This window comes from Macaca thibetana, chromosome 3 (genome assembly GCF_024542745.1).
Source record: "Macaca thibetana thibetana isolate TM-01 chromosome 3, ASM2454274v1, whole genome shotgun sequence".
NCBI classification, from domain to species: Eukaryota; Metazoa; Chordata; class Mammalia; order Primates; family Cercopithecidae; genus Macaca; species Macaca thibetana.
This window is the reverse complement of record NC_065580.1, coordinates 157,796,504-157,821,006: the sequence shown is the minus strand read 5'-3', so window position 1 is coordinate 157,821,006 and position 24,503 is coordinate 157,796,504. Positions and strand designations below refer to the sequence as shown.

General features: G+C 36.7%; 2 protein-coding genes and 1 pseudogene across 4 annotated transcripts in view; 1 reads left to right on the top strand and 2 right to left on the bottom strand.

The window, feature by feature from the left end:
* GET1 (guided entry of tail-anchored proteins factor 1) overlaps positions 1-24,503 on the top strand; it is a 655,129-nt gene that overhangs the window by 451,262 nt on the left and 179,364 nt on the right. The window lies entirely within an intron of this gene.
* The window catches only part of BRWD1 (bromodomain and WD repeat domain containing 1), a 132,413-nt gene that overhangs the window by 36,538 nt on the left and 71,372 nt on the right, over positions 1-24,503 (bottom strand). For both annotated transcript variants that reach the window (XM_050784544.1, XM_050784545.1), the window contains 8 exons: positions 19,191-19,285; positions 17,277-17,466; positions 13,080-13,205; positions 12,884-12,991; positions 10,046-10,170; positions 9,237-9,319; positions 5,849-5,960; positions 5,169-5,230 (listed from right to left, as the gene is read on the bottom strand). In XM_050784544.1, coding sequence (XP_050640501.1) covers positions 5,169-5,230; positions 5,849-5,960; positions 9,237-9,319; positions 10,046-10,170; positions 12,884-12,991; positions 13,080-13,205; positions 17,277-17,466; positions 19,191-19,285 — 901 coding nt within the window. The remainder of the gene's footprint in view (positions 1-5,168; positions 5,231-5,848; positions 5,961-9,236; positions 9,320-10,045; positions 10,171-12,883; positions 12,992-13,079; positions 13,206-17,276; positions 17,467-19,190; positions 19,286-24,503) is intronic.
* On the bottom strand, positions 14,539-16,798 carry LOC126949796 (protein N-lysine methyltransferase METTL21A-like; annotated as a pseudogene).

Genomic DNA, 24,503 nt, shown 5'->3' with positions numbered 1-24,503 from the left:
TCTCAGTTCTAACATAAAAATAAGAACTGTCATCTACTGTGTACTGACTACCAGAGCACGTTCACAATGAGGGAACAAGGGCATTGGGAAGTGCCTCATTTTAACAGCTGCTAAATGGTGGAGAGAATGCTCATGGGAGCATTTCCTCTAGAACCATATCCGTTAAGATTCCTGCAAACATACACACAAGTTTTATACAGAGCATTCTTTGGGAATGCTCTGAACTTCGATAAAGTTGACCTATTAGAATTAACTCATATGATGTAGTCTTTCAGCTGAGAGATGGAAATTTTTTAAACATGGATGATAAATGATTCCTATAAGCTTATAATTCATGTTCTTGCAAAAAGAAAAAGGATTTCCATTTTATTTTCTGCATGAACATAAAAGAGATGTGGGGGAAGAGGGCGGAGACATCCCACTGCCCTAATAAGCTAAAATGTGTATTTTTATACTGTAATTCAGTTATGCTTTCAATATTTTATCTCATCAAAAGGAAGAGGAAAGAGGCTGTATTGGGCAGGAAACATAAAGTGCTTTAAAAAACACTGGTTTATCAAAGCCGGGATATGAGTTCAAATCACATCTATACCACCTAAAAACTATGACTTTGGGCAAGGGGTGTGGGTGGGTGTGTTTTGGTAGGGAGAAAGTGGTGTGTGTGCGTGTCTGTTTTAATGGCGAGAAAAGGGGTCTCACTATGTTGCCTGGGCTGGTCTCCTCAAGTATTCTGGTGAATACTGATCAACCCACATGCGTGAAGAAACGACAGGAAGCCAGGAAAAGAACCAAATGAAAGATCTGTGATAACAAAGGCCTGATGCACAAAAGGGCCAGCAACCATGCCTGTTCCCCCCAGCCAGACTGAAAAGCTGCATGATTCACAGAGCAATGGATAGACTGCATAAAAGGGTCTTGCCTAAGAAGTCAGAAGTAAATCAGTTCTAGGCTAAGCACTGCTCCAAACCCATCTACCATATCTTAAAAAGATAAAATTGTTTCTGACTAGCTTAATTGTGTGACAGAACAAAGTTTAACCCTTACAGGAATACAAAAATATACAGCACCCAACAAGGTAAAATTCACAATGTCTGACATAATATTTAAAATTATAAGGCAGGTAATGTATTAGGAAATACCCATAATGAAGAGATTAATGAACCAACCAGAATTGTCACATATGTTAGAATTAGCAAAGACATGTAGTTATTATATTACACATGTTCATTAAAAACATATATAAATGGAAGACATGAAACACAACCAAATCCAACTTTTAGAGATGAAAACCACAAGCAATAAGGTGAATACTATAATACATTGGCTGGTGATAAAAGCAAATAAGACATTCCAAAAGAAAATATAAACATATAATATAAAAATATAAAAAGATTCAACACCAGGCATGGTGGCTCATGCCTGTAATCCCAGCACTTTGGGAGGTCAAGGCAGGGGGATCACTTAAAGTCAGGAATTCAAGACCAGCCTGGCCAACATGGCAAAACCCTCTCTCTACTAAAAATGTAAAAAGTAGCCAGGCGTGGTGGCACACACCTGTAGTCCCAGCTACTAAAGAGGCTGAGGCAGGAGACTCACTTGAATCTGGGAGGTGGAGGTTATAGTGAGCCGAGATTGCACCACTGCACTCCAGCCTGGGTGACAAAGCAAAACTACGTCTTAAGAAAAAAAAAAATTTCAAAAGAGCACAGTATGTGTTATTCATTTCTGAATGTATATAATCATTGAGGGGAAAAAACTAAATCTTTTTTATCTCATAATGGCTATTTCATGCCTAACTTGATGCCCCCCAAACGGTAGGCATTCAGGAAATGTGTATGAAACAAATATGTGATGTACTTATATGATTTACTCTGTAAGTGTAGCTAATATTTCATGAAACAAAGCAGTAATAACTAATGTTTTCAAACATAAAACTAAAAAGATGTATATGGAAAAAAATTTTACACTAACATAGTATAGACACAGCAATAAAAATTATCCTAATGAAACAGTAAAAGAAAATAAAACAAAAAAAACAAAACAAAACCAGAAAAGCCCCGAGATACAGAGACTATTTAAGGGAACAGAAGAAATTATGATATCCAAAACTAATGGATAACACAGTTAAAAATGAGTAAAGAATCTGAATGTTTCTCAGCCAGGCTCAGTGGCTCACGCCTGTAGTTCCACCACTTTGGGAGGCCAACGCAGGCAGATCACTTGAGGCCAGGAGTTCAAGTCTAGTATGGCCACCATGGTGAAATAGCTGGGTGGCACATGTCTATAGTTCCAGCTACTCAGCAGGCTGAAGCATAAGAACCAACTGGGAGGTGGAGGTTGCAGTGAGTCGTGATTGCACCACTACACTTCAACCTGAGCAAAGAGGGAGACTATCTCAAAAAGAAAAGAAAGAAAGAAAAGAAAGAAAAAGAAATTGAACATTTCTACAAAGACATAAAAATGGCCAGTAAGCAAAGGAAAAAATGCTCAGTATCATTAGGCATCAGAGAAAGGCAAATCACAACCACAATAATACTTCCTGTAAGTTAAAAAAACAAGTGTCCAGGATGTGAAAAAACTGGAACACACATACACTGCTGCTGGAAATGTAAAATGGTATTCCTGCTCCAAAAAACCGTCTGTCAGCCCTCAAAAGGTTAAACAGAGTTACCATGTAACCCAGCAAAGCCACTCATACATATGCACCCAAAAGAAAAAAGACTTGCACATGAGGTTCACAGAAACACTATTCATAGCCAATTAATGGAAGCAATCCAAATGCCCATCAACTGATAAATGGATAACTACAATGTGTTATATCCATACAATGGAATATTATTCATCAATAACAAGAAATATCTTGGTTTCTAAATGCCATTCTCCAATGAAACAGGCCACGGCCACCGAAAAACTGCCTGATTCCACAGCTGAGGTAGGGAAACTACAAGGTGAGCCTTGAACACTGAATAGTGCCAGAAGCTATGAAAACACTCAAAGGCGATTTAAAAGAAACTATCAAATGGACATAGGAGTCAACTTGAAGAGGTTCCCAGTGGCCAAATCTGCAATAAGGTAGCAACAAAATAATGATAACAATTGAGCACTGATTTTATTTTACAAAAATCTGAGTACATACTAATATAAATAAATGGGAAAGGAGGTGTATCTTATAGTAGAATTCTAACTAATAAATGTAAGACAATGGAAAAAAATCATTATTTGAGGCAAGAATCATCAACGGATGCTACAATTAGTGAGTGGAAGCAGGATAAGAAACAGGATTATTTGCAACACATAAATATATCCCCATGGGACACTAATTACAATGGAAAAAGTATTTACTTCACACTGGAGACACCTGACACATACCCCCTAAATCAAACTATTAAAGTTAACAATTAATGGACAGATTGACATCATGTGCCTCCTAAAATAATGCACTGAGAAAGACACATTACTTCTCTGACATTCTTGCCAAAAATGCAAAACCTAAATTTAATCGAGAAAAAACATCAGACAAACCCAAACTAATGGAACTTGTATAAAATAACTGCCCAGTAATCTTCAAAAGCCTTAAAGTCGTGAAAGACAGTGAAAAATTGAGGGATACCGGATTAAAGAAGACTAAGACGACATGACAATTAAATCCAAAATGTGAAAGGATATTAGTGAAACAGACAAAATCTGAATAAAGTCTATAGACAACAGTATCATGTTAATAATAATTTCCTGATTTTGATCACTGCAATGTGCTAGCTGTATAAGAAGGGAAATCTAGGTATTTAGAAAATCCTTGTACTATTTTTGTAACATTTTTTAAGTCTGAAATTATCTCAAAATGAAGTTTTTTAAAGTGCTATAAAAAATGGAGAGTACACAGGCCAGGCGCAGTGGTTCATGCCTGTAATCCCAGCACTTTGGGAGGCCGAGGCGGGCGGATCACAAGGTCAGGAAATTGAGACCATCCTGTGAATGGTGAAACCCCGTCTCTACTAAAAAAAAAATACAAAAAATTAGCCGGGCGTGGTGGTGGGCACCTGTAGTCCCAGCTACTCGGGAGGCTGAGGCAGGAGAATGGCGTGAACCCAGGAGGCAGAGCTTGCAGTGAGCCGAGACTGTGCAACTGCACTCCAACCTGGGCGACAGAGCGAGACTCCATCTCAAAAAAAAAAAACAAAACAAAAAAAAAAACAGAGAGTACATATTGAAAAGAAGTATCAAAATGCAGATATTCCGAGATTTTCTTGAAAATTATAAATAAAAAGAGAAAAACATCAAAGGATGTTACAAGTCAGTAAAAACACTTACATAAAGAAAGCCTGGTGGTGAACAAAATGGAAGCAGGAGATATAGAGTACCCTTTCAAAAAGTTTAGCAAAAGGGAAATAATTTAGTAACAAAAATGATTGATGAAGTCAAATGTAAGGTATAAGAGACATATTCAAACCTGACTGGAGAAAGGTAGGAGGAAATTAAAATTGTTGAAGGGGATGAGCTAAGTGTAGGTACCAGGCCCTTGGAAGGCAACAGCAGTGGGATGGTAGCAGTGGGATGGTAGCACTGGAGAACAGGCTGGCTTTAAATAGTTGTCTATTTCTCACAGGAAAAGAATAGAAAATCCATAATAAGACAACTTGAGGTAAGGCAGAAGACGGAAGTCAAGTTTCATCTTTTCCTTGAAGGAAGACCAAGGGTAAAAGATTAAGAATGAGGTAGGAAAAGTAGACGCTACATGAAGGATTTATGTTTTTTGGATTTTTTTGTTGTTGTTTTTCTGAGATGGAGTCTTGCTGTCGCCTAGGCTAGAGTGCAGTGGCCGTGATCTCAGCTTACTGAAACCTCTGCCTCCCGGGATCAAGCGATTCTCCTGCCTCAACCTCCCAAGTAGCTGGGATTACAGGCACACGCCACCATGTCCAGCTAATTTTTTGTATTTTTAGTAAGACATGGGGTTTCACCATGTTGTCCAGGCTGGTCTCAAACTCCTGATCTCAAGTGATCCATCTGCATCGGCCTCCCAAAGTGCTGGGATTACAGGCATGAGCCATGGCGCCCAGCCAGGAGTTAAGTTTAATGTAGGGTTACATGAGAAATGACAGCAAACTACTAAGGTATTTATTTATTTATTTAAAAATAAAATGTTTTCATTATTTAACAAATATATATACCATTATCAGGAATTGGTTCCATGTCCCATGGGCTAAGTTTTTCAATTTCAGTATTATCCCACCTGTTAAAAAACAACAAATCTCTGGTTAGCCTTTCATGAAAACAAAATGTGGATAATAGGTATCCATTATAAAAGTAAAAGATACAAAATATGAAAATTAACCTCACTGCAGCAATACAATTTTAAATATTAACACTAAATTTTTTTAAGAAGGATATATTATTAAAATAACAGGTTTAAGAACAAAACCAGAAATCCTATGCGGCTTGCACCCAAAGTGAACAATAACTCAAAGACAAGGCATGAAGCCTTGAATTCCACCACAGCCACAATCAGTGGTTTTTATTCCATTGCCAATGAAAAGGCATCAAAGGTTTATTTGAAGAAGATTAATGATATAATATCTACTTCTGAACTAGGACACTGACAATACGAGGCAAAGGAAATGTGGCTACAGAAATAGTTCCAGGGAAGCAAGCAGAACCTGAACCAAGGGGAGTACTAATGAATAGGAAACAAAGGGAAGGTGCATGTCTGAGAGACATTTCAGGTCAGCTTGACATGACTTAATGACAGATAAAAACCATGTTTTTTTTAAAAACCAGAAATGTATTATTCATACAACAACCTGCCACACTGAATTATTTGTAAATGATTAGTTTTCATCTGTATACAAACCTAACAACATAACACTGGAAATGACTATCAGGATACTGTGGTTGATATGGCTCTTGACTTAACACTGTTCCAAACCACCAAGCATCATCAATGATAGAGCGGAATCTGTCACCTAGGAGAGAAATGATCAAGTCTGAGGCATTTCTCTGCTAACATTCATTAACATTTTTTAATCTACAAAATACCATATGATACAGATAAAAAAGAAGCCAAAATCGCAATACAAAAACAGGCAAGCAGAGCTCCTAAACAAACCAAGAAAAATATGGAATAAAAAAATTAACATTTAGATTAAATGGATTTCTAGATGTATTCAACAACTCTAAGACTAAGACTTCGACCAGTGAAATAAACTGCACTAGATCTGTGTTTAGCATTCATTGCTATACAAACATGAACTGCTGTAGTAACTATATCTCTTCCCTCTTACCCTTCCCACCATTTACAAAACAAAACCAATTAAAAGAAAGAACAAAAGTCACCTATCCAGCACTGATGATTCTTTGGTATATAGATCAACAATTCTTAAGGGAAGTTTTATAGAAACAAATCAAAGTTAAAGCTACAATTTATCCCCAAGAAAGAATCTAATATATCTGGCAAACGGTCTTGAATAATTAAAATATGCTTACAGTGAATTCTTCAAAGGTTTAAAAAAAATAATGCCACAACTACTAGACCTACATGTTTTACAGTCTTTAGTATATTTTCAAACGTATGTAAACATGAGTTTTGCATATTTTTTACTTCAAAATCACTTGAAACCATAGCCCCTGAAAGAAATCTAAGGAGACTGTTACAGCTTTAAACTTATAATTTGAGATAAACCACACTATGATTTTGTCCAAATCTCTAATACCCTAATTTAACAAACATTAATTACAACTGAATGTAATAATAAATTATTGTAATAAAAATCAGCTGCCTCAATTTTGAGGCCTAATACAAAAACATGTTAGAAGAGAGTGAGTCTTTGATATAAAAAATTAAGTGTATATTTTTCTTGCTATTTACCTAATACTAGAAGATAATTTCAGTTTAGATAAAAATATTTCTTCATACAAAAACAACCCTTTAAATAAAAAGGAGCCTTTAAAAATTAAGTTTTCTCATAATAAAAGTGTCTTTTCTATGTTTTTGCTAGCTGATCACCCTGGTAATCTTATGTTAAGACTTTTCAAATAAACCTACTTTGGCCTTTCAAGAGAAGGATTAAAATCCACTGCAAAAATGAAAACAAGCAACTTCTTCTTGCCATACTACTCAAATTCCATGCAAAAAGGTAAGAGCAAAAATGGGGGAGCAAAATGAATTAAAGTGTAGTATTAACACGTCTGGTCCAGTAATTTCTCAACCACAAAAATAAAACAAAAACCGCTAAATTACAGGAGGCATTTGGGACTCCATCTCTAGAGTTTAACTGTAGATAATTCAGTTTTTAAAAAATTTAATGGACATGTTGGCAAAAATGAGAGCCTCTTTTTTGCTCTCATGGGGACTGAAAAATCATAATAGCTGGGAAACTTTAAAGTTATTTGGAACACAACCATACAACCTGCTAATGTTGCTTCATGTTATTTTTGTGGCTGTATGTTTTTCTTCAAGAAAAATTTTCTCTTCATCTACTCCCAAAATAATCCTGATTACTTGTGAAGATATTACCAGGACAATAATCTATAAAGAGGAGCCACATGCCCTGACAATCTTTCATGTCAGATGAGGATGATGAGGGACTTTATCTAAAATTTGCCTTCTTGTAGTACCCACAGAAAAAGGTAGCAATGGCCAGATATGGTGGCTCACGTCTGTAATTCCTACACTTTAGGGAGGCTGAGGCAAGAGGATTGCTTGAGCCCAGGAATTCAAAACCAGCCTGGGCAATACGGCAAGACCCTGTCTCCACAAAAAAAATTAAAAATTAGCTGCACATGGTCGTGCACACCTGTGGTCCTTCTACTCAGGAGGCTGAGGTGACAGGATCACTTAAGCCCAGGAAGCAGAGGCTGCAGTGAGCTCTGATTGCACCACTGCCCTTCAGCCTGGGCAACAGAGCAAGACCTTGTGTTCAAAAACAGAAGAAAAGAAAGAAAGAAGCTGCAGTAACTAGAAAGATCAATGTCTTAATATCATTTATGAATGTGTACACCAGATGACACAGCCTGGGTAAAACTTAGTATTTCCAACAAAAATCCAAGAACTGATAAAAGAATGAACCATCCTATTTCTAACTCAGTAAACAGGCTCCCAGGATAGCATTCCATACCGAACATATATTTGTACACCTGTGAAACAGGTACTACAGCTGCTATTACCACCCAGCCTAATGACTTCATTCAATTATCAGTTATATCCTGAGATTAATGATCTACACAACTCTGAATTAGCGAGTCCTCCTTAAATGATCACCACAAAAATCACATTTGAGTAATTTAGTGCCTACCTTGAGGTACCAAAATTACTCCAATGTGTAATTTTACTCAAATGTGTAAAATTACATTGAGGTAATTTTAGTTTTTTAATTTTTCTGTCCACCTATACATTACATGGTTATAAAGCGTAAGTGTATATGCATTTTTTATTTCTTAACGAAACAGTGTCAAGTCTTCTCATTTAAGTCTACACTGTTACGATATCAAGGGTGAAATACTTGGGTATACCAGAACATTTTCAGTGTGAAATCTGAAATTACTTTTCAGCCTTCTGATCATTCTAGATCCTGGTATAATTGTGTAAATTATACCAATGTTACATCAAAGATAATTATATACAATATAGTTCAAGGAAGTCTGAAAGGAAGTATGTCTACTCCGGCCTATAGTCAAGGAGTGAAAATAATCTTTTCCAAATGTTATGAACCAAAAGAACAGAAGAAAAGTTGCTTGTCTAAAAAGTCTACATAATCGGGCCGCACACGGTGGCTCACGCCTGTAATCCCAGAACTTTGGGAGGCAGAGGTGAGTGGATCACGAGGTCAGGAGTTCGAGTCCAGCCTGACCAACATGGTGAAACCCTGTCTCTACTAAAAATACAAAAATTTGCTGGGCATAGTGGCACGCAGCTGTAATCCCAGCTACTCAGGAGGCTGAGGCAAGAGAAGCACTTGAACTGGGAGGCGGAGGTTGCAGTGAGCTCAGATCACGCCATTGCACTCCAGCCTGGGAAACACAGGGAGACACTGCCCGACCTGCCCCGCCGCCCGCCAAAAAAGTCTGCATAATCAGTAAGTACCAAGCGTTAAGTAAAATATATTTATAGGTCACTTATATCTCTTCCAGAATTTACATGTTTGTATACACTATAAGTAAGAGTCCCACAGCCAAAAAGTTAGACCAATAAAACATGAGATTAATTTTTAAGGGTATATAAAACTTAGTAAGGATAGACTTACAAGACTGCCAATTCCTCTGTCTTGCTTCATCATAAAATTGACGCAATACAAGAAAGTCAATAACATCTGGCATATCATGATATCTAGACAAAAATTTTAAAAATCATTAAACTCTCTACATAGCAGGTTATATAGTCTAAAAGCAACACTGTCCAAAAGAAACATAATGAGATCTACAATTGTAATTCTCAATTTTCAACCAGCTATATTTTAAAAGTGAAATTTTTAAAAACCAGTAAATTTCATACCGTATTTTAAATACATCCAAAATATTTCAATATGTAATCAAAACGAGATATCTGACATATTTTTTCTTCATAACTAGTCTTCAAAATGCAATGTGTACATTCACAACACATTCATTTCTTTTAAAAAAAATGTTTATGCCTCATACTCTGCCAAGTCTCATTTAACACATTTAATTCAAATCATCCACATTTCAAGTGAGCAACAGCCACATGTGACTAGTGGTAACCCTATTAGGTGTAGGAAATTATTTATTCCGAATTTTTTCCAACACAAAGGGCAGAAAAAATTTGGCCTGTATGTCAGAAATCTCCACCTACGTAAGTGGCATGAAAACCATATAAAACAGACTGCCCACACTTAACCAGAACTGTGACATGCCTACTATGACTTCAGTGTGGGAGATGGGTTTCCTAGCCATCAGAAACTCGAGCCACATCTTAGGCTATCCACAGTGCTCTACTAGTTACCCTGGAGTCGAATGGGAAGGGCATGCTAATCATTACATCAGCAAAATGGCAAATTTAAATTTAAATAATTCCATTTTAAAAAATAATACATACCTAATAGAGAAAGATTTGTCCATAAGTTTTCCAGTTGCTGGATCTATAAATGCTAGTTTGAGGCAACAGAGTGTAGGGGGCCCAACTTCATATCGTATTCCAACTATTTTAACCAATTCTTGATCCTTTAACAGACATATATTTTTAATGGTTAAAATAAAAGCAATTCCTTAATACTATAATTCTCCACATACTGTTATATTAAGTAAACTCATAATTTAGGCTTCCAAACCAGCAGACAAGTTTAATCAATACCATTAATTACATTCAATTTTGCTAATCTCCACATATTTAATATAGTTTCTAATACAAAGAACATCCTTTAGAAAATACACTATAAAAGTATAAGACTGAAAACACAAATCTCTGATTAGCATAATATCTAACAACAACCGCTGTTAAAAATCTAACATATTTCCTTCTGGCTTTGTTTTGGAAACAGGGTCTCGCTGTTTTGCCCAGGCTGGAGGGCAGTAGCACGATCATGGCTCACTGCAATCTCAAACTCCCGAGCTCAATCAATCCTCCCACCTCAGCTTCCCCAGTAGCTGGGACTGACTACAGGTACAACATGCCACCACACCAAGCTACTTTTTTATTATTTGTAGAGACAGGGTCTCCCTATTTTGTCCAGACTAGTCTCGAACTCCTGGGCTCAAAGTGATCCTCCCACAACAGCTTCCCAAAGCGCTGGGATTATAGGTGTGACCTGCCACACCCAGCCAATGCACATTTCTATTTATATAGTTTTATATTATGCAGTGAAAATGTGTAAGCATTCTACTTATTCCTAAGTGTTCTTCAAAATCCTGATATTAAATTTCTGCCTAATACATTAAGTAATATTTGTTGAGAATCTACCATATACTATGACCTCTTCTAGGCAGTAGGGACAGGACAGGAAACAGGTGTTCCAAGTCCCTACCTGGATGGAGTATCCATGAAATGGATTTGCCATAGTCAACCCTCCCCCCAACGTCTGCTTCTCTGATACTAGGAATACAACAGATCATTCATCCACTTATTCACTGAACAAATGTTATTATTATAATCTACCAAAGTGCTAAGCATAGTTCTCATCATTCACAGTAGTTATGTTCTATAAAGTCATCTAGAACACGAAAATACTAAATCGGTGCTGTAGAGGATATACAGGGATAGGCTCCTGCAAAATTCTGGTCCCAACACTGTAGTAAACCAGCGTGTACATAACCTGGCTTTATGTGTTTCTGTTTAAAGGTACCTTATTTAATATGTTGTTGATTTGCAAACACTTAACTGATACCTGAATGAAGCTTGTCTAACACACTTTCTCCATAAGGCACATCTCAGCCTTCTAGCACTTAAGAACACTAGACAGCATGTCAGCACTATACTTAGGGGCCATTTTAAACAGCAAAGTGACCACAAAAAGCACAAAAATGGAAAATATGTGGCACTGAACAGACCATGAAAAGGACACTTGTTTGCAGTGCGAGAGCTAAAAAAAGAAGGCAGAGCAACACCTTGTTCAACCTCAACTAGAAACATGCTCGTCGGGCAAGTCAAATTTTTCACCACCCTGAGCATGTACAGAAATGACCAAAAGGCTCCAAGAATACTGTTTTGGGGATTACAAATAAAGCAAGCACGCAGTTCACAAATACAGAATCCAAGAATAATGAGGATGGACTGTACTTAGGTACATAGTCCTAAGTTAGACATAAATAAAACCTCAAATGTATATAAAGCCTAACTCATAGAAGCAGAGTCATTAAGTTGAATATAAGTGTTAAAAACAGCTATCTTTGTTAAAATAATTAGTATTTTCTTCATGTTCTAAGTTTTTAAAAGTATCAAAATGTGTAGAATAAAAATATAAAAAATAAAAAACATGTGTAATACTACCCCACAGATCATCACCATTGACATTTTGATGTTTTTCTTTTGATTGGCTACAAATGTTTTTAAAATTTTGCTATCATAACCAGAAATACAATTTCACGTCCCATTTTTCCTATTAGTAATACACTGTGTAAATGTATCCATCATTCATTCCACAAATATTTTTCAACCTTCAAGTACAAGATGGGCTGTACACAGTAAGTGATTGTGTGAATGCACCGTGATTTGGTTAATTCACTATTGTGGAATATCTGATTTTTTTTTTCCAGCTTTGTTTCTGTAAACAGTGAGTGAACTACAATACTCATGTATTTACAAGCATTTCTGTTTGTTTTCCAAATTACCAGACGAGTAAAATCACAGAATTAAAAGTTTCAAATATTTTTCAGTTTCAACTCCTATTGCCAAAATATCCTCTAGAAAGCCTGGACCACTTCACACACCCCACCAGCAATCTGAATAACTGTTAACAAACCAACATCTTTGCCACTTGCTAAAATGTGGAATTCTTTCTTGAGCTAAAAACAAACAAAATCACAAAATTGGCTAAGTACTGAAAAGGTAAAATTATTATTTCCTTATTTTAATATCCATGAGGTTAAACCTTTCTTCCAATTTTTATTTCTTCTTTTGAAAACTTGCATTTCTCCCTTTGAAAATCTGTCTTGGGTACATAAACATTTTTAAGATTGATAATATATATATTGCCAAGCTGCCTTTCTGAAACTCTAGGTTGTTGTATTTAACGTTTTACATACCAATCAGCAACATACAAATTTTGCCCATTGACAAGCCATTCCCACAGGATCTTAAGGTTTGGTTATAGCAGAAATGTTATCAAGTAGGAAAGAAAGTAATAAAATATGTTTCCAACAGGTTTTTAAATAGATTTGTAAATAATTTAACTATATATGTGCTAAAATGTTTAATGATTTAATAATGCCATCGTCCTACCCTAAGATCCATTTTTCTCCATGGCTCCTTATTAGGGTTCAATTCATAAATATTATTTCTTCTCACAGCCTCAATATAAGCTTCATGACCCTGTCGAAAATATATTACCTACAAAAGGGAAATATGCATTTAAAAATTAAGAGCAATATAAATTTTATGTTCCATATTTGTGTTTTTAAATTTGTGTTACTCTCACCTCATCACCCATTTGAGGAACAAAAGGAGATTTTCTAAGTGTGGTGTCAGTAATCCAAACTGGAGGATGAAATTCATATAAATGCTCCATATTTCCAAGCTCTCCTGAAGTCATCCTCCGCAAATTCTACCACCGGGAAGAGAACAAAGTTTCTTAGATTAGAAAGGGGCATGTACTCTTTGAATGAAAAATAAAAGAAACTTCACCATTCAGAATGACTATTTTTGCCACGTCCATCTAATGATTAGTTTTTACACAGTATATATATTTAGTTCCTTTACATAGGAATATATCACTTATAAAAAGCATTGTAAATCTACCTAACATTTTCCTAGTATCATCTCCTAAATTTCTCATAGATTCTCCGTGCTATTTTACATCCCATTTTAGGGGGCTAATACCCAACCTAAATCCTCTTTTACACATAGCCTGTTCTGCCAAGACTCCACTCTGAGTATGACCACAGGCTAATCATCACAGGGAGTCTCCTCTTGACTGTAGGTTGTAAGACTGGTGATTTTAAAATATGCCCACAAATCCCCTGATAGTTCTCTCCTCTTCAAGAAGTGGAAGTCTCCTCCTCTTAAGTGTGGACTACACTTAATGACTCACTTCTACCAAATATACTAAAGCAGATGAGATTATGTGCAACTTCTAAGACTAGGTCATAAATGGCACTGGGGCTTATCCCTGGCTACTGTTAAATCATTCACTCTGAGGAAAATCATAACGACACTCAAGCAGCCAGCTAAGGAGAGACCTGTGTGGCAAGGAACTGAGGCCGACAGCCACAGGAATAAGCTCAGAAAGAATAACGTCCAACACTCCTCAAGTCCTCAGATGACTGCAGCCCCAGTCAACATGTTGTAACCTCCTGAGCCAAAATCACCCAATTAATCAGCTCCCAATTCCTGATCCACCAATACATGAAATACGCAATGTTTGCCATGTAAACACCTAAATTTTAGGGTGGTTTGTTATACACAGCAATAGATAAACACAACGACTTAACATCTTTAAACAATGACTACCTGCTTGAAATCAGCACAGTGTACACAAATAAATAGGGATGATATTACAACGAAGAGACAAGTATGAAGACAGACATGTAAAATGAAAATGGTAAACGTAGCAATAACACACACAAAAAAAGAAAGCACCTTAAAATTCCTTGAAGTCTACTACTAGTGTTGAAATTGACAGGAGAAAATAAGTGTTGCTGTGAGATTCTGAGCAAAATAGAGCTTTCTCTTTAAGTTTCGGATTTGGAAAGGTTTAACTGTCAAGCCCACTACTCAGAACAGTGGAGGTGGAGAAGTGTTAATAATAAAGTAGCGTGGCCGGGCGCCATGGCTCACACCTGTAATCCCAGCACTCTGGGAGGCTGAGGCGGGTGGATCACTTGAGGTCAGGAGTTCAAGACCACCCTGGTCAACGTGGTGAAACCCTGTCTGTATGAAAAATACAAAAGTTAGCCGAGCATGGTGGTGTGTGCCTGTAGTCCCAGCTACTCGGGAGGCTGAGGCAGGAGAACTGCTTGAACCCAGGAGGTGGAGGTTGCAGTGAGCCGAGATGGCACCACTGCACTCCAGCCTGGGTGACAGAGTGAGACTCCATCTCGAAATAAATACATACATACATACATACATACATACATACATACATACAAATAATTTTTTAAAAGTTTATGTGTGACTTCATGAAGTGTATCAAAGTCAATCATAAAACAATATAACAATCATTTAAACCAACAATCAAAAGCCTCTGACTGGAATGTATCTTTTTCATTATTTGGTTTTGATATATTAATACTAGATCCTGGGGAAGCAACAATGAGAGATAAAGAAGCATTCCTGGCCCTCAAGAAGCTTACAGTCTAGTGGGTAATACAGACACTGAACGAGCAATTACAAGTACAATACAGAAGGAGCTTATGTTTGGGAAGTTAACCTCTTAATGGAGGGATGAGACTTAGAATCTTTTTTACTGTTATCCTATATATTATTAAGAAGGCATGGAAAGCTTAGGAAACAATTACATTAAAGCAACATTTGAGACATGGTAAAGCTGAGGGGGAAAACCACAGCTTTTGATTTGATAAAGATAACCTATATTCTAGTCCAAGACTTTAGGTACTCTCAGAAAGTAACTAAAACTTTATTTTTACTTATCCCTTTGTTTAGATACTTAAACCTGAAATTAAGCCAAAAAGCATAATATGAGACCCCAGAAAACTCACATCCCACTCAACCAACCCAGAGTATTTACAATTTAAATGGGGAAAAAGATTTCAATAGTACTAACAGCTCAGGGAACATGTTAATCAGAAAACTGGGCTAAATACGATGTATTTCAGAAGGTGTTTAAAATTATTTGTATGATTTAACCTCGCCGAAACAAGCTTGCTAGTTTAAAGACGCCTTTATACCAATGCTTCACATCATCATAAATAGTGAAAACTATTTATCAAGAGGGAGCAATATGGGGTACAGAAGCATGAACCAAAATCTCACACTAAATCTTTTAACATTAATGGAATTTCAGAGTGAGTAAATATGACTAGAAATTACAGCAATGGCCAGGCACAGTGGGTCTACACCTGTAATCCCAGCACTTTGGGAGGCTAAGGCAGGCAGATCACCTGAGGTCAGGACTTCGAGACCAGCCTGGCCAACATGACAAAACCATGTCTCTACTAAAAATACGAAACTTAGCCAGGCGTGGTTGCGTGGGCCTGTAGTCCCAGCTACTTGGGAAGCTGAGGCAGGAGAATCACCTGAACCCAGGAGGCAGAGGCTGCAGTGAGCCAAGATGGCACCAATGCACTCCAGGCTGGGCGACAGAGACTCCTCTCAAAAAATCAATCAATCAATCAATCACACCGTTGGCACAAAGGACTGCTTTGTTTTAAAACTGCACATGTGTTTTTGTCTCTAAGGACCTTAATCGACACCCTCAATAACAGCATTCTTATAAATGATAGCCAACTGTAGGTCCTTGCTGTGGTTTCTCTTCTGTGTAAGTGTGTACATCTTTCTCAGTATCATAGTGAACCTTACAGTAAACTGCCTCTCCAGCATTGCTCAAATTATTCTGTTCATAGTGAATTCAGCAAGCTAAAAGAATCATGGAATGATTGCTACAGAGATGGTCCAGTGTTTGAAGAAGATTTGTGAATGTTTCTTCTAAATATATGATGTCGGCTCCAAGTATCAGGTCAAAATCTCTACGAGTAAAACTCCCCAAATTCTTTCCCCAAGTCAACTCCTTAACAAAAGCTCTGGGTTGGATACAAGGAGGTAAACTGCCTTGACCATTCGATTTACAAAATTCTAATGCTACTTTTCGATCTGTGATAGTCACATGAGCACCCAGCAGGGCAGCCACTCTGCCTATCAGCCCTATGCCAGCACCCAGTTTCACTGCGAGGCAGCCCAAGAGCACCACAGCTCCCATCTCCAGATATGTGGAGAAAACCATGGCCACATCCCAAACCACCATGGCAATTCCCAGTTGTCTCTGGGACTGTCCTGCCGGATCTGTGTCATATGGTTCACAAAGGTGGCAAGAGGCTTGTGGAATTTCTGCAACCCCAATCCCACGGTCTCCTCATAGGGCACCAGGGCCAATCTGCCTGTACCCAGCCCTCTGATCAGACCTGTGCTTAGACAGGATGTTAAAGGTTTGAGATAATCCTGCTTTTTCACACATCCAGAAACATGCAGTCATGGCAGTTCCATCTCAAGACTAGAAGTGAACGACACTGGTGGATGCCAAGTCTCTCGCGGAGAGACCAGGGCCCCAGTCCTGCAAAGGACTCCGCATCTGTGAATCAAAGGCCTCCCCTATAAGTCCCACTAAATCTGCCCCCACCCAACCCTCCAAAGAACTGACAGATGCTCCCTTCCTTCCCACATGCCCCAGAGCTCCTGCTATCCACAGGGGTTGAGAGTAGGAGATAGGGGAGTCCACAGTGCCCTTCAGAATCCCCAAGACACATAAGGTGTCTGCTGCACCCTGAGAGTGCAGATTCCCGAAGGAGGGCTGACAGCTCGCCCAGCCCAGCCCCAGAGCACAGCCCAAGACACCCAAGGCACCACCATGCCAGTATCACGATAAATGTTAAAATAACATCTGAAATAGGGTAAAGCTGGGGTATCACAATACATGCTATTTTTAAAAATACATTTTTCTTACCTCTTTCTTAGGCTTATTTTCTTTCTTTCTCTTTCGTCTTCTTTTCGGAGGAGATAAATTCTCAGTAGATATTTCATCTTCGGAACTACTGCAAAATCGAGTAACTCGTCGACGACATGATGTTCTTAACGGAGGCTGCAAATTGATGCCCGCATCAGCTGTCCAATCGGAATATCTAGATGAAGAGTCACTAGAAAAGGAGAGTGCTTTCAGTTGAATGGAACCAGAATATAAGCAATGATACCAAGTCAATCATATAAAATTGAGGGAACAGAGAGAGGAGAAAAAGGAAAAGGAAGATACCAGAAAGATTTAACTTGAGCATTCTCCCCTCACTACCAACAAGTACTGAAGTGACTGAAAATCGTAACAAAGAGAGAGAAAAAGAGAAATCTTCACTAACACTATAAATGAAGGAAGGATATAAACCTGAAAAAAAATTTTAAGTATACTGTAGATAAAGTATGATGCAAGACAACTAACAATTACTCCTTCAAGGAAATAAAACACAGACTTATGGAAACAGTAAGAATCATACAAAACCCCAAAAATAGGCCCCACCACTACCCCCATGTTGGAGGAAGCTGACATATAGACCAGGAATTCCAACTGGAATCACAAGCCATCAGTGAATACACTTGAGAAGCTAAAGGGAAGCACAGTTACACCAAACTGAAAGTCCTAAGTAGTCAGTTTCTTCCCAAGAGGAGTCTCCCTGTTATGACAGAAATCTAAGAAAGAGACTAGTCCTAGCTATACCTTAACGAAATCAGAGTCAGAGAGGAAACTAGTTATAGAAAACTAGTCCCTGATCCACTACTAGCTTCACCAAACAGAAATAATAATAAAAATAAAGGTCTCTACTTGGGCCATCCTTGGCCCAACTTCAACCAACCACACACCTTTTAAACATCTCTATCAAATACACACATGAACACATTACAAAAAAGTATTTATTAGAAAAAGAGTGTGTTTATAAAAATTATAAGAGGATCTGTTTTGGATAAAATTCAAGAAAAGTTGAATTAGAAGACAATGAATGAAGACACGGAAGGTACAACAGTGGTTGCCCGGGACATGAGGAAGGGTAAAGTGAAGAATCGTTCTTTAAATGGTATAGAATTTCTGTTTTGCAAGATAAACAAGGTTCTGGAGACTGGGTGCACAACTATGTCAATGTACGTAACAGTACTGAACTGCATGCTTTAAATGGTTATGATATTTCTGTTATGTGTATTTTACCACAATTAAATTTGTTTATAAAAAGATAATATATTATGTTCTTTAAAAAAAAAAAAAATCATTCTAGCTCCTTGTCATAATGAAGTAAAACAAGACAAGAAAGGAAGCAGAGAGTATGTGATAATGGTTTGGACCAATACAGCACCAATAAAAAAAGAGAAAGATGATCTCAGGATATTCAGGAAGGAGAATTTTCTAGCCATGTTATGGATAGGTGGACAAGAGAGATTAACGTCCAGTTTTCTGGGTTGAGCACTTGTTGAGATGAATGAAAGTGACACGCACCAAGATAAGAACCAGAAGCTGACATTTTGGCCCCATGAAATTTGGATCTCGAAACTAACAAAAATTCAACACATGCAATAATAATGAATATACTTATGGTTTTACCACACATACGTTAGATACTAGTCTTTTTAGGTACAGCCAAAATTAAATTTATATTTTCAGTATGCATGTTCAACAGCACTGGGTCAACTGCCTAAAGTCAACAAAAAACTCCTGAAATACTTCTACAGGAACAGCTGTTAATCTAGTTTTTGTCTCCTTTTAAGTGTATTAAAAACTGTTCCACAGTTGCAAATTCTTGCCTCTTAAATAAAATTCAAGTATGATTCCATCCAAGGCTATGATTAAAATGCTTAAAAGATCACAACAATTAAAAACAGATACCTTGAACTTTCGCTGTAACTTTCACTTTTTCTATCACTTCTCCATTCATCCTCTTCCGAAGAACCAGAACCTTCACTTTGATCACAGGAAGTCTCCTAATTTGTGAAGGGGGAAAAAAAATCTTGATCCCTGAAGTTAAATAACACATGTCCAGAAAAAAGCTGTACACAATCCTCCCCAATAAGATTAAATCATCTAAGAAAAATGAACGGTAATCAGTAAAAATATAATTAGATAAACTTAAAAAGCAAACTTCTTCACTACATCCCTTCCTTATCAAAGCGTAAGACAAAAAGAGAACATCCATAAGATTTAACACTACCACCATTAGCAAAAAAAGTGATACAATAGGCCATTCTGAATAAATTTAATAAAAAGTCAATGTAAATGTTTTCCATTTTGGACTTTAGCTATTCTGATGGGTGTATCTAATTGTTTTAGTTTTCAATTTACTATGACATATTTTGGTAGCTTTTCATATGGTTACTTGTCATCTGTTTATCTTCTTTGGTGAGGTGTCTGTTAGATCTTCTGCCCATTTTTAAATTAGGCTGCCTTCTTATTGCTTGGTTTTAAGAGTTCTTTGTATATTGTGAATATAAGTCTTTTATCAGATATAAGTTTTACAAATATTTTCTCCTGGTTTGTGGCTTATCTTTTCATTCTTTTAATAGTATCTTTCCCAGAACAGTAGGTTTTCATTTCAGTGTAATCCAAATATTTTATCTTTTTTCTTTCACGATTGTGCTTTTGATACTGTATCTAAAAATGTTAATGCCACACTCATGGACACACAGAGATTTTGCCCTTTGTTATCTTCTAGAAGTTTTATGGTTTTTTTGTTTTACATTTACATTAAGCTTATGATCCATTTTGAGTTAATTTTTGTGAAAGAACTGGTGTCTAAGATTCGTTTATTTTGTATGTGAATGTCCAGTTATTCTACCACTGGCTGAAAATAATAAATTTATCCACCAAGTTCTCTTTGCTCCTTCACCAAAGATCATTTGAATATATTTGTGTCAGTCTGTTTCTGGGCTCTTTATGTTGTTCCATTGATCTATTGTTTCACCAGCATCACTGTCTTGAAAACTGCAGATTTACAGTAAGTCTTAATGCCAAGTAGAGTGTCAGTCTTTCAGTTTTATTCTTCTTCAGTGTTGTGCTGGCTATACTGCATCTTCTTCCTCTCTATATAAACTTGAAAAATTAGTTTGTCAGTAAAATTAATTTGCTGGGATTTTGTTTGGGATTGTGTTGAATCTACAAATGATGCTGGCAAGAATTTTTTAACAAGGGTGTGGATCAGCAGGAACTCTCATTCATTAAGGAATGCAAAATGGTACAACCACTTTGGAAGACAGTTTGGCAGTTTCTTATAAAAGTAAACATAATAAGATCCAGCAATCACACTTGATGTTTACCCAAATGAGGTGAAAAATTATGTTCGCACAAAAACCTACATCCAGGTATTTATACCAACTTTATAATGCCAAAACTTGGAAGCAACCAACACATCCTTCAGTAGGTAAACTGATAAGCTATGATATGTCCAGACAATGAAATATTATTCTGTGCTAAAAACAACAACAACTACTATCAAACCATGAGACGGCATGTAGTAAATGTAAATGCATATTAATAAATGAAAGAAGCCAATCTGCAAAGGCTACTAGCTATATGATTCCAATTACATGGCATTTTACAAAGATAAAACTTGGAGACAAAAAATCAGTGATTGCCAGGGGCTGCTGGGAAGAGAAAGATGAACAGGTAGAGCACAGAGGATTTTTAGAGCAGTAAAATCATTCTGTATGATATTATAATGGTGGATACATGTCATTATAAATTTGTCCAAACCTACAGAACGTACAACTCCAGAAGGGAACCCTAACAAACTGTGGAGCCTTGGTGTGATAATATGTCCGTCTAGACTCACTGACTGCAAATGTTCCACTCTGCTGCAGGATGTTCAAAGTAGGGGAGACTGAGCATGTGACCAACAGTAAAAAGATAAACGGTTTGGTTGACAGGAGTTCAGGGGTATGGGTGGGGGAATGAGTAAGTGTAGCACAGAGCATTTTCAGGGCAGTGAAACTATTCGGTATAATACTATTTTGATAGATACATAACACTGTGCATTTGTCAAAACCCACATAACTGTACAACACAAAGGGTGATTCCTCCACCCCATGTAAACTACAGAATTTAGTTATAATGTAATAATATTCATTTCAACAGCTAGAGCTTGAACTAACTCAAAAGGTTAATAGGAGAAACTTTACAGGACAGATAGAGTACATAGGAACTTACTGTGCTCTTAAAAATAAAGTTGCTGTGGGTTTTTTTTTAAGTCAGTGAAGAGAAAACAGGGAAACAAGACTGCCTGATTCCTACAATGCTAACAGCTGAAGTCTTCTTTAAGTTCTGGTCATGGATTCTAGGCAGGTATTTCTAAATTGAGACATCAACTTTTCTTGTAGCATTACCATTTATATTAGGTGTATCTATAACGGATCATGAAAATGCCATTAAGAATCAAAAACTGACCAACCAAATTTCAAGGAAACATCTAACTTTGCTTACTTCATCTGAATAGGCAAAATCAAAGCCAACATATTCTTAAAAACTGTTTCTCAAAATGTGAGTAAATGCTACTCTAGGAATACAGATCCTAAGGCCTACTGCTCTAGAACTACTGAACAAAACTCTGCTTTTTGTGCTCAAAGTAGACTTTTTTTTTAATAACAGTAATATAAAGACCCTTTCTTAAAAGCTACTACCTGAAATTAGGCACCCTGTGAAATGTTTTATCTGTATTATCTCAACTAACTCTCAAAACACTTCTGTAAGCACAGAAGTTAACATAAAGCTAATAATACTAAAGTTTTGGAAGCTCACAATTTAACTTCTAATTTTAACTAAGCCCTGGTGCCTATTTGTAATTTTATTAAAGAAGGTCCCTAAAATTATATCAGCTTCTAACCTCACAAAACCTAGATCCATCTTTGCCTGTGAGTTTTGTGTTATCTCCCAAGTTCTTACCTGCCCACTACTAGCTCTTTATATACACCAAAACCTAAGGCTAAGAAATGTGAAGTAATGTGTCTAAAGTCACAGGAAAGTAAGTATAAGAATTGGAATTAGAAACTTGGGCTAACTCTACAGCCCATAGTTTTTCTAAACCAAAATTGAATGGAACCAACACATACATACACATTGCCATCTCCACACCTCTGCAAACAACGTAGAATGAATTCATACCACAGGTGGAGAACAGTTTACCACAACACAAAACCAGGATTTATTTTAAAAGGTCAAGTAGATTTAATATTCTACATTATTTATCTTTGTTTTAGTGCAGTAGAACTCCTTTATCCACAGGAGATACATTCCAACTGCCCCCCAACTCTGCAAACCCCGCAGATAGATGAAATGGTGGACAGTACCCTAACTCTGTATATACTGTTTTTACCTGCACATGCATACCTATGATAAAGTTTAATTTATAAATCAGACACAGTATGGGAACAATGATAAAGCAGAACAAATAACAATACACTGCAAAAAAATTATGTGAATGTAGTTGCTTTCTCTCCCTGTCCAAATACCTTATTCTCAAAGTATCTTATTGTACAGTACTCACCGTTTTTCTTGTGATGTCAATCTGATAACTGACTGACAAGTAGGTAACACATAGATATGCTGGACAAAGGGATGATTCCTGTCCTGGGCGGGCCAGAGCAGGACAGTTTAAGATTTCATCATGCTACACAAAATGGTGTATAATTTAAAACTTACAAAATGTTTAATTCTGGAATGCAGCATTTAATATTTTCAGAACACAGCTGACCACAGGTAACTGAAACCTTGGAAAGTGAAACCAGGAATAGGGGGGACTACTGTATTTTTAAAGATCTGCATTAATTGAAATTATACCAAATAGATATAAATAGAAAAATCATAATATTACTAATAATTTTAAAAGAAAATACCACAGACAGTCATTCCTCATTTTTTTAAAAACAGCACTCAAAATAGGTAATAATGGAAACAATGGAAAACTGAAAAAAAAAAGGCATTAGCTGAAATCTCCCTATCTCATATATATGTATCTCATATACATATATATATGATAAAGACCTAAAATAAAGCATCTTAATGTGAAAATGGTAGAAACAATAATATCATCAACAACAGTAAGATGGTCCACTATATCCACCATTATTCACCATCATAAGTACTAAACACACAATACAATTAGACAAGAGAAATCAGTGAGAGGTATAAAAATTAGAAGAGTACTAGTAAAACTATATATTTTTGTAAATGAGAATATACTTTGAAAACCTCAGAGAAATCAATGATAGAATTAACTCAAATATTCAGTAAGGCAGGATACATAAAAAATTAAACGTATTGAAATCAATGGCTTTCACACACACAGATTATAATTATTTAGAGGATACAATGACAGAGAAAAACCTCACTAACTGACAAGATGGAAGAAAACATCTTCAATATATATGAAAGAACTAACACATCTAACACATAAAGAACTCAAAAACTGAGGGGGAAAGGGAGAGAACAAAGGCACAAGAGAAATGGCTAAAAGACATATATAGACTATTTGTAAAGATTTTCTTAACTCTATAAACATATGAAAAGTTGTTCAACTTCATGCATAATCAGAGAAATGCAAAATAAAACTACACTGAAATAAGCCAAAGACAAAAGGACAAATATTGTATAATTTCATTTATATGAATAATCTAGAAATATAAAATGCTATTCCAGTGAACACACAAATGATAAGAAAGCAAAATAGCCATATGGCTAATATGGAGAAAGTTTTGGTGGTCTGGATAGAGGGTCAAACCAGCAATAACATTCCCTTAAGCCAAAGCTTAACCCAGAGCAAGGTCCTAACTCTCTTTAATTCTATGAAAGCTGAGAGGTGACAAAGCTGCAGAAGAAAAGATGGAAACTTGCAGAGGCTGGTTCATGAGGTTTAAGGAAAGAAGAAGGCATGTCCATAACATAAAAGTTTAAGGTGTAAGGTGAAGCAGCAAGTGCTTTAACGGAGAACCTGCAGCAAGTGATCCAGAAGATCTAGCTAAGATAATAAAATGAAGATAGCTACAATAACAGATTTTAAATGCAAATGAAATAAATAGCCTTCTGTTGGAAGAGGATGACATCTAAGACTTTCACAGCTAGAGGGAAGTTAATGCCTGGCTTCAAAGCTTCTAGGACAGGCTCACTCTCGTTAGGACTAATGCAGCTGGTAACTTTTAACTGAAGTCAGTGTTC